The following is an 18147-nucleotide window of genomic DNA, read 5'->3' on the forward strand; positions in this document are numbered from 1 at the left end:
GCAAATAGCTAAAACCTATGGTGTTTAAATTTCTAAACTTTGCGTGATTTTCTTTAAATTAATTTTTCCCCACAAGGCAATGGAGTTAATTGAATTTAATGTAGTTAAATTTACTTGGCCAGCATTTCAAGTAAGTAAGAAATGAAGTTATTTATGCTCTGAACCTTTTGGGTGCCTCCTACTTGCACTTCACTGTCTGGTGTCTATTTCAGGTGTATTGTCTGAAATTCACAAGACAATGACACATAACTTACTTGACACGTAATGTAATATTTAGAGAATAAGAGTGTAGAGGACACTGGCCTCTCCCAGTTTCTAGAGATGCCCATCAGTTAACATGCTGCTGAAAGAAAAATCTCTCCACTAGAAGACAAATATTTCAAGTTCTAGCCCAGTTACGCCTCTAGATCAGAAATGCCCATGGTGTGCATTTTTTTTTATTGCATCCACCTCATTTTGAACTAATTAGAAAAATAGTATGGAAACTGAAAGTTAAGAAGAGACAAGAATTTATTGCAGAAAAAGCTTGAAAATAAAGCAGATGTTAGACAAATAATGACCAGAAGTGGGGTTAGATATCTCTGCAAAAACTCAGAATATAAAGCACAAAGAGGCTGGGGAGCTCTCGCACATGAAACACCAGCAAGAAGATGGAATCTTGCGCATGATCACTGGGGTTGATCACTGATGAAGGTTTCCCAGTGCCTGGAGCCAATATGTTGTGAAAGAGCCTTCCTCCAGGGACATGTGCAAACCTTATTATGGAGTCATCAAACTCCATGAGCATGATACTAGAAAACAGAACCAGATTATAGTATGTACCAAACCTTTAGGCAGTCTATGTATATGATAAAAAATATTTTATTTCTGCCTCTAATTTCTATAGCTTAGAGATGTATTTCTTTGATGAATAATGATATTACTTTACTCTTAGTTGAATACTTTAGAAAACTAGTGGTGTTTTCTTCCAGAGTCAGATATGGTGTTATGAAACTTCTATTTAAAAAACTTGAAATAGGAATTATTTAGTTCAGGTTAAATAAATAAAAGTGTACTCCCAGAGACTGCCTGGAGCTGGGTAGATAACAGTGTACCAAAGAAATACCCATTTGTGCTACTGTAACAAATATGTCTTTCTGGGAAATCTATAAACAGAATTTTTCGGGCAATACTAGAGGCAGGGAAGTTCAAGAACAAGGACCTTGTGGCCGCTTGCAAGTTTTGTAAATTATAAATAAAGCAATTGTAAAGTGTCAGATTCGGTTATTTGGTATTTCACATCCAGATTTAATCCACTTGACACCTGCCCTGGTGAATGATGGAAGAGGAAGAAGCCGCTTTAATTTTCAAGTGATGCGTCAGTTATGAGATGCCATTAACTAGGGGCTCTTCCCTCTCGTGGATTGAAGGGCTATCGTTATCCTGTACTAATTCTCTTGTGTAGCTGGGTTATCTCTGCACTTGCTCCTTTGTTCCACTCTTCTCATGGAATACATTCACTCCACTGTCATTTACAACAAGCTTTTGCCACCAGCTTGCTACCTGTCAGGGTTTGTCTCCCAGCACCAGTCCTTTGTTCCAGGATTCTCTGAGTTTTCTGAAGGATCTGTTTTTCTGCTTTAAATGGAAAATAATTAAACTACATTTTAACTAGGTGTTTTCTAAAATAAAACTACATTTTAACTAGGTGTTATTGTTATCATAACTTTATAATCAATTGGGAGAAAATTCATGGGGCTAATCTTCCTAGTCTAAGATGACAAGTTATCTCTTTCTGTGTGTTCTAATATTACCAACATCCTTAAGTAGAGGGGTTTTATTTTGACAGTTTAGGGACAGCCATGGCACACCTGTGGAGCTCAGAGGACAACTTGCAGGAGTCAGTTCTCTCTACCAGGTGGGTTCAGACAATCAAACTCAGGTGCCCAGGCTCAGCGGCAAACACCTTACCTGCTTGATCCATGTCTGCAGCCCTGTTATCAGGTTTGAGAGCTTTAGTCCTCACAGTCCATTCTTCTTTCCCTATCACCTATTGTGGCTATTAGAAACAGAGACGTTTCCACTTTCTTGCTTCTCTCTAGTGGTTATGTGAATATATATGAAAACTATTGATTTGGGTGTATTAGCTTTGTTCCCTCACATCCTATTGAACTCTTTCTGTTTCTAGTAGTATTTCATCTGGACTCTCGTGAGGGTGTCATATATGCAGCCACCAGTCAGACGGCACTTGTATCACCTGCTCCTTTCAAGTATCATACCTCTAATTTGTTTCTCTTGGGCTGAGTAGTAGCTTCAACAGATACAAAAAAAGAAAAAGAAAAAAAAAGAAAATTGGAACTATATACTGAGCATTCTTCTCAAGGCAGCAGAAATGCCTCCATGTTTCCCCATTAAGCTGTGTGTTTTGTCTGACACTGGCTTCATTTCTGCGACCATGATCATCTTTCTCTGTTGTATTCCAAACACAATCTATTTTTGTATTTTATCTAAAGTCGTGGTTTTGTTAGATCCTGGCTCTGTGTCCATGTTGACAGTTATCATTTTGTATTACAATTTTACATACAATCTATGTTCACATTTCTGGAGGACATGAGCTATACTGTGTGTTTAGTAAATAGTAATTTATTTAGAAACCTTTGAAATCTCTGTGATTTTCTTTCTTGTGTAGTTTCATGCATTTTCAACATGGTCATTTCTGAAACAATTTGAGGCTTTCCTTACTTTCATGTAATAACATTATACACCACCTTAAAGTCATCTGCCTGGTATTTTAAAAGTCAGTAGGTTCAGCAAACCTTGGATAGGTCTTGGTGGGGGATGGGATAATTGATCATTTCTCTGTTTGCTTTATAGAAATCAGAGTGTTTCTGTTTTCTGTAGTTCTTCCTCATGATATTCTATAGGGAATTTGTAAGGATTCAGGCATTATGCTGGCCTGCCCCTGTCACCTGGCAGAATACAGTCAGGCAGTAGTCTGGTCAGCCCAGGTACAAAGGACCCCTTTTAAAGAAAGACCTCCACCCACTTACACTCTCCTCCCCCTCCCCCCCACCCCCCCACCCCGTTTTCCCTCTCTTTTTCCTGCTGTTCCCTGAGGCAGATAGGATTTTTCCTGTCTCCCTCTTCTTTCTGCCTTCTCTCTGTTTTTGTGTCTATCTCTTTTTTCTCCACTCCCCTTCCCTTTCTAATAAAACTTCTCTCTTTAGCTCTGTAGGCCTGGCATGTTTGTTCCCCACCTTAGTCACCCTCGCCTGCCATGGAATCCGCTAAGGTTCCCCTCATGCTTTATCATAACAGTATTACTTTTACTCCAATTTAGATTGAGCCTTTTGTTTGTTTTGTTTTGTTTTTTGAGACAGGGTTTCTCCGTGTAGCTCTGGCTCTCTTAGAACTCATTTTGTAGACCAGGCTGCCTTTGAACTTACAGAGATCCTCCTGCTTCTACCTTAAGTAAGGGATTAAAGGTGTGTGCCACCACTGCCCGGCTTGATTGTGCCATTTTTAGATTTATTTATTTCATTTAGTATATATGAATGTTTTAGCTGCATGTATATATCTATACCACGTGTGTGCCTGATGCCCACAGAGGTCAAAAGAGGGTATCAGATTCCCTAGAACTGGACTTACAGAGGAGCTGCCATGTGGGTGCTAAACCTTGGTCCTCTATAAGAGCAACAAGTGCTCTATTTTTTTTCATTTTTTATGTAAATTAGAAACAAGATTGTTTTACATGTCAATCCCAGTTTCCTCTCCCTCCCCTCCTCACCTACCCCCCCCCCAATTCCCTATCCCATACCGTTTCTGCTCCTAAGGGAGGATGAGGCCTTCCATGGGGGATCTTCAGAATCTGACATATCCTTTGGAGTAGGGCATAGGCCCTCCCCCGCTGTGTCTAGGCTGAGAAAGTATCCCTCTATGTGGAATGGGCTCCCAAAGTCCATTCATATGCTAGGGATAAATACTGATTTACTACCAGAGATCCCATAGATTGCCGAAGCCTCCTCACTGACACCAACATTCAGTGGGTCCGGATCAGTCCTATGGTGATTTCTCAGCTATCAGTCTGGGGTCCATGAGCTCGCCCTTGTTCAGGTCAGCTGTTTCTTTGTGTTTTATTAGCCTGGTCTTGACCCCTTTGCTCATCACTCCTCCCTCTCTGCAACTGGATTCCAGTTCAGTTCAGTGTTTAGCTGTGGGTATTTGCTTCTACTTCCATCAGCTGCTGGATGAAGGCTCTAGGATAGCATATAAGGTAGTCATTATTGGAGAAGGGGTTTTAAGGTAGCCACTCCACTATTGCTTAAATTGTTAGTTGGTGTCATCCTTGTAGATTTCTGGTCATTTCCCTAGTACCAGATTTCTCTTTAAACCTATAATGGCTCCCTCTATTGTGGTATCTCTTATCTTTCTCTCCTCTATTCTCCCCCTGACTCATCCTTCCTGCTCCCTCATGTCTTCCTCTCCCCTCCTCTTCTCCCCTTGTCAATCTCCTAGCTCCCAATAAGTGCTCTTAACAGCTGAGCCATCTCTATAGCCCTAAATTTGGGCCATTTTAAGAGAAAATACATTGCCAAAAAAAAATCCTGTGTCAAGTAATGGTTCCACACAAGTTCTCACTTTATAGACTATTGCAGCATTGTTTGATGGAGTAGATGCTGCTAGCACCACACCTAAGGTCCTCCAGGGTTCTTGCCTCTTGCATTGCTGCTCCGTGCACTGGCTGGGAACCGCTCACAGCTCTGTCTTCTCCTGACAAATACCTTGGTTGAAGGAAGCCAGTGCTCTTGGAATACCTGTAGCTGACCTCTCACACAGAATACAAAACCTCACAGCCTTGCCTCAAGGTACAACAACCATGTCCTATCCTTCATTTCAGAGTTTTCTGTCAGGTCAGTGGGGAAGGGTCAGTGTTAGAGATGGGGAGACAAGGAACCTTTGCCTGTGCTGAAGGGTTGTCTGTCAGATGAATGAGGAAATAGGGCTGCATAGGAGAAGGGGTTTGTCTAAAGCCATCAGATTCTGGGTTGGGGAGGGGGGGTCAGTTGGGTCAGGTGGAGTATGGACCTGTGATAAGGACGCAGTGGGGCTCCAGCCTGTGCCAGTTCCAGCACTATGACTGCCTTCCTCCAAGGTAGAGGTCTGAGTTTGAGGCCAGTCTAGTCTACAAAGCTAGTTCCAGGATAAACAAGGCTACACAAAGAAACCCTGCCTTGAGAAGAAGAAAAAAAAAAAACTTGGAACCAAAGTATCACAAAGAGAATGCAACTTATTTCCAGGCAACAGTGGGTGGCTTCTGCCCACTATGCCACCTCATTCACCTTTTACTCATCCGTGGGACCAAAACTCACAAGACTTGAAGACTATTGTTCTTTGCTTCAACACAAGCAGGATCTTCATCTGATTAAGGGTGGGGAGTATTGCATCTTACAGAATTGAAGAACTCTCTTGAGTTATTCTATACTTCAATACTAGAATCATAAGATGAGAGAAGTAAGAAAAATTTGTTTTCCTAGAGGCTACAATACAGCTTGTGTTTCTGGTCATTTTTGCTTGTACTTTTGATTTTGAACTCTATTTTCCAACTCATAAAAGAATAATGCCATCAAGGCACCCTCCGTGACATTTGAGGGGAGAAGTAGTAACAAATGTCTATCTTCTGTTCTCCCCAAATTGAGACTGTCAGCCTTGACTTTAGCTGACCCTATAAGAATTTTTATAGTTTTTTTACTATGTAATTTTTGAGCATTTAATTTCCACTTCTTCCTGTTTTAATTTTCCAATCCTTTTGTTTCACTCCTTGCTACCCTTCCTCTGAGTTCTCCTTTCTACCCATTTCTCTGATTAACCACTCCCTGATGTGCAATGTCTAGACTCTACACTGCTGCAGCCTCCTACCTATTACCTCATCCTTCTCCATCTGCTCATCTATGATGCTGCACTGAACCCCCTCGAGAACAACAACGTCACTGTCCCGATCAAAGGGTTCATTAGCAGTCCCATTGTCTAGTGTATATGATCTAGTATCTATCTTAAGGGTGGCATTCAAGACCCTCTGTCATTAATTTCCACTTGTTTTTTAAGCCAAACAGCTACCACTTTTGTATACAAATCTCCCAGTGATACTTTTCATTGGTACAAGCATGCACACAAAAATTAGGCATATTCTCTATCCAGTCCACGCCTTGTGCCACTGTATTCATTCTACCTAAAATATTCCATCTCTCAGGACCTGCTCAGACTCTGAAGTTCTACTGGAAGCTTCCTAAATGTTATCTCTCTCTCTCTCTCTCTCTCTCTCTCTCTCTCTCTCTCTCTCTCTGTGTGTGTGTGTGTGTGTGTGTGTGTGTGTGTGTGTGTGTGTATGTGTGTGTGTGTGTGTCAGAGAGTGTATGAAACACACACACAAAAAAAAAAAAATCTTATTTTACAGACCTTCTGTTCCTATACTGTCTCCCTAAATACATGCTAAAGAGTAGGACCATGTTTTAAGTGTCTTTTGTCTCCAGTGTTACTTAGCTTGGTGCTGGCACATTGAAGGTGAGATTAATGAAAAGTGAATCAGCAAATAATGTATTTCTTGAGCCGCATAATTGTACTAAGTATGGCAAAGCCTGGCATCGAACAGTGTTGAGAATTAATGAGGGGCAAAGGGAAAGCAGCTTCTTTTTTTTTTCTACAGCTCAAATTTCCATGGAATCAAAAGAAGTCAGGGCCCGGGCAGCCACAGTGCCTACTCTGGAAGAGTGTCTGAGCTAGATAGAGTACATGTGTGCCAGCCATCTGAATGCTGAAGCACTCTGAGGAAGGGTTAGAAACGTTAGGGTGCATCATTCAAAATCTTTGCTTTAATGAAGCTAGGGTCTAAAAATGCTTTCTCCATCAAGAGAGTGTCCTCATTAAGTGTTCCTCAACAGTCCATGGATCCCCTTAACTCTTTCAATTAGAAAACTGCCCCTGGGCATCCTGGGAGAGGTGACTAGCCCACTGCTGCTGCTCCCTGCAGCTTTAGCTCCTGCTGATAAATGACTGCCAACTCCACCTCCAGGACCCCCAGCCAGGAGACAGCCCACCTAGGGAACAACTAAGCGCAGGATTACTGGACCTAAGGAAAGCATGCCAGACATGATTGTGGAGCTGTTTTCAGCTTTCCCTGTGGAAATAAAGCATAAGGGCTTTGCTTGTGTTCTCTTTTTGCTTTCTCTCAAAGCATGGTAGCTGCTGACTTGAGGACTAAATATGTCCTCAAAAGATCACCAAGAAACTAAACCCTACCACAGGGGAAGGAGACAATAGAAAGACAGCATGTCCTGGATATCTGAATGCTCTTAAGAAATGGAAGTCACTAGAGCCAGGAGAGCAAGGAAAGTGGGTACCAGGCAGTGAGTGTGAGAGAGGAGGCAGGCTTATTAAGGAGGAAAGGGACAGACCCGGTTGGGGAGTGTTTGAAAGCTGAGACCAATGGCTGAGGTGACTATTTAACATACCAAAGCTGATTCTTGCCACCAGGCTCTCCCTGTATCTATCCCTCAGTTCCCTACCTCTTAGGAGGCCCTCCTGACTTCTACCCTGAACTCTCCAGCCCAGGGAGCTGGGCTTCTCTTCCCGATATAATTTAATTCTTTTAACCACTGCTCTCTTTGTGCCTTGGGCCTCCTGGCTGCTGCACCCGATTCCCCTCTCTCCCCTCTCCTTTCCCCTCCCCCTCTCCTCAGATGGCTCAGTCCGGTTATGTCCACTCTGGACTCTCCCAGATGTCCCTGCCTCTGGCTATGCTCTCCCACATATCTACAATAAAGCTTCTCCACCATACCTAGGAGCAGTCACGTTCCTTTCCCTTTTCTTTTTTCCATTCAGGGAGCTGTCCAGGAGAGATGGCAGCATAGTCAGCTACCGTGGAAGTTATAGCATGGATAGTGGCTTAACCTTTGCTAACTGCATCTAATACATTTGCCCTCCTTGCCCTCCCTGCCCCCCAGGCTTCCACCTGACCACCCCCCAAGCTAAGTATTCTTCCCTTTCCTCCCTATCTGGTCCCTGTTTTGTCCCACAAAGAAAGATCCACGCTGGGGATGGAAACAGAGACAGAGGTCACTCAGGCTTCAGGATTTAATTCTCAATGGAGCAATTCTCAGCTTAAAACAAGTCTGTATCGAGGCTCTCAGCACTGTTTGCACTTGGAAAAGTAAATCCTATTAAAAATGGAAGGTCTGCTCCATTGGGGGGCCCAATTTGCATATCATCTCTTTAAAAAAATGGTTCATACATAAATTTATCAAAGGATTTAACAGAGTCCAATAAAATCTGAGGCTAAGCCAGTACTCTGCACCGACCACACACCACACAGAATCCAAAACTAGGCAAGCAGCAGTGTGCTCACATAGAGAGCAGAGCTGGGGGGCATCCCAATTGCATGCCCGACTTCCAGTTGCAGGACCTTATATGGACTCTCCAACAGGGACTGGAGCAATCTCTCTAATTACACAGACTCCTAGGGAGCCCCTTCTTAGAGAATTTCATGGAAATTCTGGTTTCTAGTCTCAAGAAATTCACCATCAAAGTGAGGAGAATATGTATATTCACACTTGTATCCATGAGGGCAGGAAAAAGAATAATCTTTGATTCGTAGTTTTCTGGGGTCGGCTTAAACAACAGTGGTCCTTACTGTATTTTAAAGACTAAATTTAGAATTTGCTTCCAGGGAGCCATTTTTGTTAATAAAGCTCCTTTGTACTAACTTCCATGTTAGTATGGACAATTTGTCAACTCCTAACAGCTGATCTAATCAGAGATGGCAATGTGGGGTAGGATGGGAGTAGCTACCATTTTTTAGGTTGGAAACTCATTATTCAGGGAGTGCTCTCTCTCTCTCTCTGTCTCTCTCTCTCTCTCTTTGTTTCTCTCTTTCTCTCCCTCTCACACTCTCTCACTCTGTGCTGTGTGTGTGAGTATGTGAGAGAGTATGTGTGTGTGTATGTGTGTGTGTATACTCATGCTATGGAAGACTTATGGAGGTCACAGGACAACCTGGCGCGACAGTCCTAACCTTCCATTTTGTTTGAAACAGGGTCTCTTGTAGTTTGTCACTGCTGACTAGCTGTCCTACAAGCTTCCAGCGCATCTCTGGTCTTCACTTCCTCTTTCACTGTAGGAGTCCTGGGATTGTTGATGGACTCAACAACACTTAACTTCTGAAGATTCAAACTCAGGTCCTCACATTTGCACAGCAAGCAGTTTACCTACTGAGCCATCTCTCTGATGCCTCAAAGAGATTTTTTTAAAGTAATCCTTCAGTTAGTGTGGCCTCAAAACTCTCTGCTCTTGCCACTTATTGAGGGTTTTTAACTACAGGGTGATAACTGGAGGTATTTCCTCTGGCAATCCTGGCGGAGCTGTTATAATTCTTTCCATTGGTCACTAGCAGAAGCTCACTTTCATACTCCATAAAAATATACATGCTTCTCAGGGTTTATGGACCCCAAAGATCAGCAGGTGTGTGATCCCATGATAGACCAGAAAGGAGAGAAATAATTTGGGGCTGCACCTTTGGTGCCTTTATGTAACCTCAGAGTTAGATTTGCCTCTCAGACACAGAAAGTGCTGGATGCGAGCAGAAAGAAATTCTGCTGCCTGATTCCTCCCATCTATTCTGTAGCTCCTGGAGGAGGGAAAAAGCTTTACAATTTCCAATATGAACCTCCCCTTACTTCCCTTTTCTTATGAATTTGTGACATTATTTGGAGGTATAAGATTCAGTAAGTATAGATTTTATATGGATACATATATATATTTATATATATATATGTGTGTGTGTGTGTGTGTGTGTGTGTGTGTGTACATATATATCATAAAATAGAAGCAGAAGTATCTAGGGAGACAATGGGCACTAATGGCAGAGAGAGTGATGAGAACAGTGAGGGAAGAGTATATAGTGTATCAGATGTACAATATTAAGATGTTCTTTGTATAAAATACTGAACCATAAAATGCTGTCTTCTGGGCATGACTTGGCCATTGCACAGGTAAACTCATAGCAGCTGCAGTTGCCTGCACAGGGCCTGCACAAGAGTGGGCCCATCAGTAGTCCATCAAAGATATGGGAGACTTAAGTGGGCTGGCCCCTCCCTGGGAAATATTGGCAGTACATGGCTGCTTGGAGCTGAGAAGTCATTGTCCTCTGTAATGATGAATCTTTCTGCCAAGCTGCCTGAGCCCTGCCGCCACGTGGGTGCCCAAAATAACACACAGAGACTTATATTAGGTACAGTGCTGCTGGCCAATGACTAGGATTTCTTATCTGCTAGCTCAGTCTTAATTATCAACCATTAAGAACTAATCTATATATTTTATTAGAACTTATCTTATTGAGGACGCCAGCCGTATGCACCCTCTCTTGCCGGCAATCACATGGCCACTACAGAGAAGAGAGGAGGAGGAAGAGAGTGATTTCCTGCTTGTCCCTGCTTATATTCTGAGTCTGCCTGCTATGTCACTTCCTGCCTGGATCACAAGACTTCTTTTTACTATATTTCCCAGAATCCTCCTCGACTCCTAGTCCCACCTAACTTGCTTCCTTATTGGCTAACAGTACTTTATTTATCAACCAATAAGACAAACATATACACAAAAGGACCTCCCCCATCAGTCCTCAGTGGGTACCTACTGGTGAGTGCCCATGCTCTGGTGGATACCCATCCAGCCCTGATTAAATTCTGTGGGTCACAAAATAAGCTGAAAACAAAAGACATAAAAGTGGGACAGTGGAGCCTTATCAGAAAAAGTGAGGTTGGTGGGGGTCAAATGGGGATAAAAAAGGGTAAAGAAATTAATGTGATTTGATTGTAATATATATATATATATATATATATATATATATATATATGAAACTGTCAAAGAAATATTTTTAAATTTTCTTATGCATGACAGTACCATGTACAATGAACATATACAAAGAGAAAAGACATTTAAAGACTCAGGACATACTTATAGACATGTGTCCCTAAATCACAGTCCCCAGAATAAACTCAGAGCCAAGCCCAGATCCCAAGCAATTGCCATGGGCACAGCTCAAAGTTCCTTCTCCAGGTTGCAGCCAACTGCAGTAGCCTCAGAGTGGGACTGGTCATTCTGTCTGCACTGACCACTCATTGCTGAGACGGTGTCCCACCTTAAACAAGATAACCTACAGAAGGGATCTCCTCTCAGACCCCACTTCATCAACCCCAGACCCAGACCCAGCCTGTGAAATGTAGCTGTGGAGGGAACATCTTCTGAACTTGACCCTGTGCCATATCATAAGCCTTCATACCTCTGTACCCTGAGATGCCTAAACATCCATGCCTCACAGCCATGCCCCATTTTTCACCTTGCTCCTGAGGCACAAGTTGTACACAAACCACACACTCTTGAGTGTTGAAAACCATTGGGCCTTGTTCCAGCTTCAGGGATGACCTCTACTGAGGTATGAGACTTCAAAAGGCACGTGCCCCCACAATGCTCAAGAATGTGCTAAGAAAAACAAAGGGCAGAGTTCAGCAGGCCTTAGAAAGAGAAGTACATTTTGGGTAGAAAGTGAAGGAATGACATCATCTGAATTCCACTACTCACACGGATGCTGAAAGTTCAAGGAAATAAAAGCCAATGTCTGTAGACTTCACATTTGCACAGGTGTTTACCCAACACCCTGTATACTGGTAACTTTTCTTATTGCTACAGCAAAATAGCTGACAAGAAGCAACATAAGAAAGGAAGGGTTTACCTGGCTTATAGTTCCAGAGGCTATGGTGCATCATGGCAGGAAGGCATAGTGGCAAGAGATGGTTGGTCATGCACCCATAGTCAGGAAGTAGAGAATGGATAGGAGGTGGGAGCAGCTGTGAATCTCAGTGTCTGTCCCTGGTGACCCACTTCCTCCAGTGAGACTGCTCCACCTCCTAAATGCTTCCCAAACCACACTGCTACCTAAGGAGTGAGCTTGCAAACACACGAGCCTGTGAGGGACATATATTCACATCACACTTTGGGTCACTTCTCCACTGAAAATATAGATGTGTCTGCACGTCAGAGCCCAGCTTAGGAGTCCTTCTTATGCCCTCCTGCCTTCTGTTTACTCCTCTCTACACATTTCCTGTCTCCGTGATTCTCTCAGTGAAGATGCAGTTATGCTGGAGGGCAAGGACCTGTGGCAGAATTTCTTGTGGTAGAACTTAGATTGTTATTGCACACACGACTAAAAGCCCAACCTTCTTCCATTTTAAAGACTCAACAGGAATCCCTGCAGTGGCCCAGTTCTCTCCCAGAAATAGGTTTGCCTATGACTGTCTCTCTTTTCTCTCTAATATCAATATTTCCACAAGCTTCTGCTACAAAAAGAAAAGAAGGAACAAAAGAAAATCCTTACTTCCCACCAGGTCAGCAGCTACTGGGGCAAAACTTAAGCTGCTCCCAGTCTCAATGTCTCAGACTGACATCTGTCAGCCTGGAACCTAACTCTTGAACGGCTGTGATGACAGAGCTGAGAACAATTTAAAGGGAGGAATTGTTTATTTTGTTCATGGTTTCTGAGATTTCAGTCCATCGTGTCCAGGATGGTGTAATAGAATAGAGAAACTTTTGCCCTACTGGCTGGGAAGCAATGAAAAGGAGACTATCCATACTCCACTTTCTTTCTTTGTCACTGCCTTTTGCTCCATGGAGGTTCCCAGCCTAAGGGATGGTGCCCTTCTTCTCTATAAGTTGGTCCTCTCTAGAAACAGATTCATAAATACACCCTGAGGCATGTCTCACAAGTCTCCTAGGTGATTTTATAGTCAAGTTGACAATCAAGATCAATCATCACACTACCATGAATGTCAACCAGATAAACACCAAGGCTGGTAGCTACAGGAAGGTTGAAAAGTTCCCTGCAGTGGGGTCTTTAAAGCCTAAGCTGTTCTGACTATCCTCTGTGTCCCCTAGGCTTGGACACCAAACAAGCGCAGGTCATCGTCCTGTCCTCTGGAACCAAGTGTATCAGCGGTGAGCACATCAGTGACCAGGGGCTTGTTGTCAACGACTGCCACGCTGAAATTGTGGCCAGGCGGGCATTTCTTCACTTCCTCTACACTCAGCTGGAGCTGCACTTGAGGTAAAGGGACCCCTGGCACGCACGGGCAGAACTGACACGCCTTAACAAGACAGGCAATTAGGCAATGGAAAGGAGTCCCTCAGCCAGCTCAGAATGTGTCTTCCACTTAGCAGATCCCATACATAGTAAGTGACTATGCACCACATAGCAGCTATTTTTATTCATATTTGGAGTACTCTTTGAATGCCACACAGACACTGAAGTGTTAAATTACCAAATGTTTGCATTGCACTCAACACCTCACTCCAGGAAACCTGCTGTTTGCCTACAGGTTAGACACACAGGTTACCACACAGGTGCCCACGGGCATAGACACACAGCAATACATCTTGTCATGGCTCATTCCATTTGGTTATTTTTCAATTAAAACATTTGGGCAGCCACTGAAACAGCCCTCAAACAACACTTTCCTTTATGAAACTCAGATTTTAACAAGACCACAGGGCACAGCCATCCCTGGATCTTACATACCTTCAATAAATTATTTATCCAACTAGCTGCTCAAATTATAAATGTCAATAGGACAAGACAACAATACAGTTCTCGGAGCCACCTACAGATCACATAGTATTCCTGCAAAAAGTGCAACCACCAAAAAGGGAAAGGACAAGACAGGGAAAGACACAGAGAAAAGAAAGTGAAGGACAGAGAAAGGGAAGAAATAAGAGAAAGGGAGGGAGAGAGGGAAGGAGGAAGGAAAGAAGGAAACAATGACTTGGATATCTCTCAGGAAAGAGGAGTCATTGCTCTCTGGAACTGTAATTCCACTGATTGAATGGAACGAGTGCTTGGTACAATGTGAGATGACTTGAATCGATGAGCTTGCTCCCTGGTAAAACTCATTTCAGGCATGGAAAAGGACCAGGTTAACATTGACACCTCTGCTCAATTCTGACAAAATTGTGTCCACTTCAAGCAGAACTCACAGTTCAGTTATTTCTACAAAAGGGAAGAAGGTCCCCTCTGCTCCCTGGTCAGTATGAGTTTGGGAATTTCTCAGCCAACATAGATAGCGCTGGGTTCTTCATGTTTAGCTAGAGCCATCTCTCTGGTGCCAGGCTCATAAATGGGTTGTCATTTTATTTCCTGTCCCCAGTCCTAATCTCAGGGCCAGGCTGCTTTCATTGTGCAAACCAAAGGTAAACAGTTCTTACAAAATACACAATGGTCTTCTTGACCATTCAAGAAGTATTCAATATTTTGTAGGCCTTGTCCTGCACAGTCAAGTCACCCTGTCCTGGTGGCCTCAGTTCTCCTCACATCCACACATTACCATATATGTTCCATTCTCTAGACTTCTAGATTTCAAGTCAGGAAATGTGACTAAAATCATGTACGCTTGTGTGTGTGTGTGTGTGTGTGTGTGTGTGTGTGTGTGTGTGTGTGTGTGTGCACGTGGAGGTCAGAGAATAACCTAAGATGTCATTTCTCAGAAGCAATCTACCTTGCTTGTTTTGAGACAGGACCTCTCACTGACCTGAAACTCTCAAATAAGGTAATCTGATTGGCCAGTGAGGAATGAGAACCAGCCTTGTCTCTCTGCCTCCCTGGCAGTGGGATAAAAAGCACATGCCAGCAAGCCTGGATTTTTTTAAACATAGATTCTAGGAAACAAACTTGGATCTTCATGTTTGCCAACCACATACATGTTAATAAGGATTTTCTAGAGTGAAGAGGTGCTAAGAAACGTGCTCCAAAGCTGAAATTTCTGTTGTCCTCATGGCAGCCATCAGGAAAAAGCAGGCTGCCACATAAGCTGGAAGACACATTCAACTTCCGCAGAAACACTGGTAGGTTTGATCATGTGACACTTCATGCACATTCCTGAAGTAAGTTAGTCACGGTAGCTTAATTGCTGTGGGTCTCTTTGACAGTGTTCTTTCCTTGCATCTTCCAGATGCCCTTTTCTTCTCATTTGAAACAGGGTTCCTTGAATCCACTAATAATGGCATCTCAGAGGGGCTTTAGTGAATGGCTCATTCACATGAACCTGTTAGGATGTGCAGAAGTCACCCAAAGGAAAAGGCTCAAATATATGCCAAACAGACTTGAATAAAGGCAATACCTTAATACACTCAATTAAATTTTCTCTGAGCCTCTGAGTAGCGCATAGCAGCATGATGTATTGCCACATCAGTTCCAGGAGAGCCTGGTGAGGGGTCAAATGGAATAGACAAGAGCTAGAAATCTCTCAAAATGTGGGGAAGGATTTCTATGGAATACCAACTACTCTGTTGGAAATTTTCTCCAGTCCCCCTACCTCCTGTATGTGTCACAGAAGACAACCCAGCCAACTTTTCCCAGGCTTGGATGCATATTAGGCACTACACAGTTATCTGGAAAAGTCAAAGACAGTCACACCCTCATCCTTGTCCTACAGAAGGTACCAAAAATGACTGCAAAGGGCCTCCAGAACAAGTAAGGTTTCCCTCAATGGGTCTGGCTCTGCACTGGGGGACAAAGACTGGGTGCAGTTGCTCCCAGGGCTGTGGAAGAAGATCCACACATGATGGCAGAGTCCATTTGGGCACAAGGAAGGGGTGGTAGCACATGAACTCGTAGTAGCCTCAAGGACTTGCTGGGAACACACTGTCCATTCTGCTGCCTATGAGACCGCAAGGCCCTACAATACAGAATCCATCACCAATATGGCAGAAGTTGTACAAACAACAAGCATGGCAGAAAGCAGACTGCTAGGGGCTTGCAGAGGGATCTGGGAGTGAAAACACAGCTCAGCTGTTCAGTGCTCGCTGTGATATCATCCCTCCTTGAGGAAGCACGGCTGCTCAGATGCAAGCTTATGGACTATGAAAAAGGTTTTCTTGAAGCAAGAGAATATAAAACTCCAAGGTTAGAAGGCATGGGTTTGTTCTAGATCTACCCTGGATGGTAAGAAAAGCCAATTCTGCATTATTTGTTGTTTCCACCTAGTTTGTTGGTACCCAAGCTCAGACACTGTTTAAAATTCCCTTTCCCCCTCTACTGCACTAGTACCCACTTAGACTACTTTAGTCAGTAGCACCCCAGGACACTCCATAAATGGGGCCTTGCTGGCACAGAGGATTGTGGTTTTATAATGCTAAATACCAGATTGTAAAAGATAAACCTAAAACATAGTGGTTGGAGAGATAATTCAGTTTGTAAAGTGATTATCATAGAGAACAAGTACCAGAGTATGGCACTCAGAATTCATGCCTTTAAAAAAATCCAGGCATAGTGGCATATATTTATAGTCCCAGAGTTGAGGAGGCAGAGACAGGCAGATCCTGAGGCTCACCAGCCAGCCTAGCCTACATGGTGAGTTCCAGACCATTGAGAGACTCTGTCAAAAAAAAATGGATGGTACCTGAGTAGTAGTTCCTGAAGTTGTCCTCTGACCTATACAAACATGCACGAGAGAGAGAGAGAGAGAGAGAGAGAGAGAGAGAGAGAGAGAGAGAAAGAGAGAGAGAGAGAGAACTAAAGTGTGAATGTTCAGGAGGGTGGAGATGGAAACATTTCTGTGGATTGTGTTTGTTCCCAGGCAGTTTTACTGTAGCCTGTTCCCAAAGTGTTCATTCAGGGGACAAGCAGCATATGAGCATAGAAAAGGTAGAAGCTGGGAAACTTCTAACTCCATGAAACAAGACCTATAGGTACATCTTCGTTTGTTTTGTCATAAGTGACCTACATCCTCTTTGTGTCCATAGCAAGCATCGAGAGGACTCCGAGAAATCAATATTTATTCGTTTAAAGGAAGGAGGCTACAGGCTTCGAGAAAACATCCTCTTCCATCTCTATGTGAGCACGTCCCCCTGCGGAGATGCCAGACTCAACTCTCCCTACGAAATCACCACAGATTGTAAGAAACCACATATTTGCCTTTTGTCAATAACTAATTCCAGACTAGGCTCCCTCTGGCTAAGCTCTGCCCCAGGCCAGCTTGGCCAAGGCATCAAGTGTGTAGTGTGGATGGATAGATGGATGGAAGTGAGTCATAACTACAATTAGCTAGATACCTCCAAAACCTCAGTCTGAAATGCTCAGGTCATTGGCAGAAGAGTAGGTATGGGTCTAAAATTAGCGATTTAATTACCATAGCACTCTGCTTTGTTTTAATAGGTCAGACATTCCCTATATCCCAGGCTGGAAAATGGAACCACAGAGAAAGCAAATGAGAATTACATGAGGTGAAAGCAAACTCAAACCAGCTCTTTTTTGCCTTCGTTTGCAACTTGGGTGAGGAAGAAACTCAACTTTTAGCCAGGGGTCAAAGTATAGTGTCCATTAGCTTAAAAATTCCATTACTAAGCTCTTCTCTGGGACCCACAGCATCATTCACCTCCATCAGCACTGTGCATTCACAGGATGGAGGACAAAGGTGGGTTCCTTCGATGTCATTGATGCCACTGTGTCTTGACAATAAAAGACTCTCACCTTCTAACTTAAAATATGCTATATTCTATTATTATAGCATGCATGCATCTTGCACTGATTTGTGTGAATACCACACACACACACACACACACACACACACACACACACACACACACACATTCTTCCAAACTTTCTCTATTTCATTCTTTCCATGTGTGTGTTGTGTGTGTGTGTGTGTGTGTGTGTGTGTGTGTGTGTGTGTGTGTGTGTGTGTACAGACACATGTATGACACAGTGCACCTGTGGAGGTCAGAAGACAACCTCAGCATCCATCCTCACCCTCCACTTTGTTTGGAACAGATTCTCTTCTTTGTTGTTCGTGGCTGCGTACACCAGGCTCCCTGTTCCCTGAGCTCAGGGGCTTCTCCTGTCTCAGCTTCCCATCTCACTAAAGGAGTACTGAGACTGCAGATGTGCAACACTGCACCCAGCTTTACGTGGTTCTAGGAGTGTGAGCTCAAACCTTCAAGCATCACAAAAAAGTGACACACACACACACACACACACACACACACACACACACACACACACACTCACACTTTCTCTTTCTAAAAGCTTTAGAGAGGAAAGTGCTGTTCTGTGTGATCTCATGTGGTTTATTCTATCCC

General features: G+C 43.3%; 1 protein-coding gene across 1 annotated transcript in view; it reads left to right on the top strand.

Moving 5' to 3' along the window:
- Window positions 1-18147, top strand: part of Adarb2 (adenosine deaminase RNA specific B2 (inactive)) — a 195801-nt gene that overhangs the window by 120713 nt on the left and 56941 nt on the right. Inside the window, exons 5-6 of the mRNA XM_035441717.1 lie at window positions 12955-13123; window positions 16813-16964. Coding sequence (XP_035297608.1) covers window positions 12955-13123; window positions 16813-16964 — 321 coding nt within the window. The remainder of the gene's footprint in view (window positions 1-12954; window positions 13124-16812; window positions 16965-18147) is intronic.

This window comes from Cricetulus griseus, chromosome 3 (genome assembly GCF_003668045.3).
Source record: "Cricetulus griseus strain 17A/GY chromosome 3, alternate assembly CriGri-PICRH-1.0, whole genome shotgun sequence".
Lineage (NCBI taxonomy): Eukaryota > Metazoa > Chordata > Mammalia > Rodentia > Cricetidae > Cricetulus > Cricetulus griseus.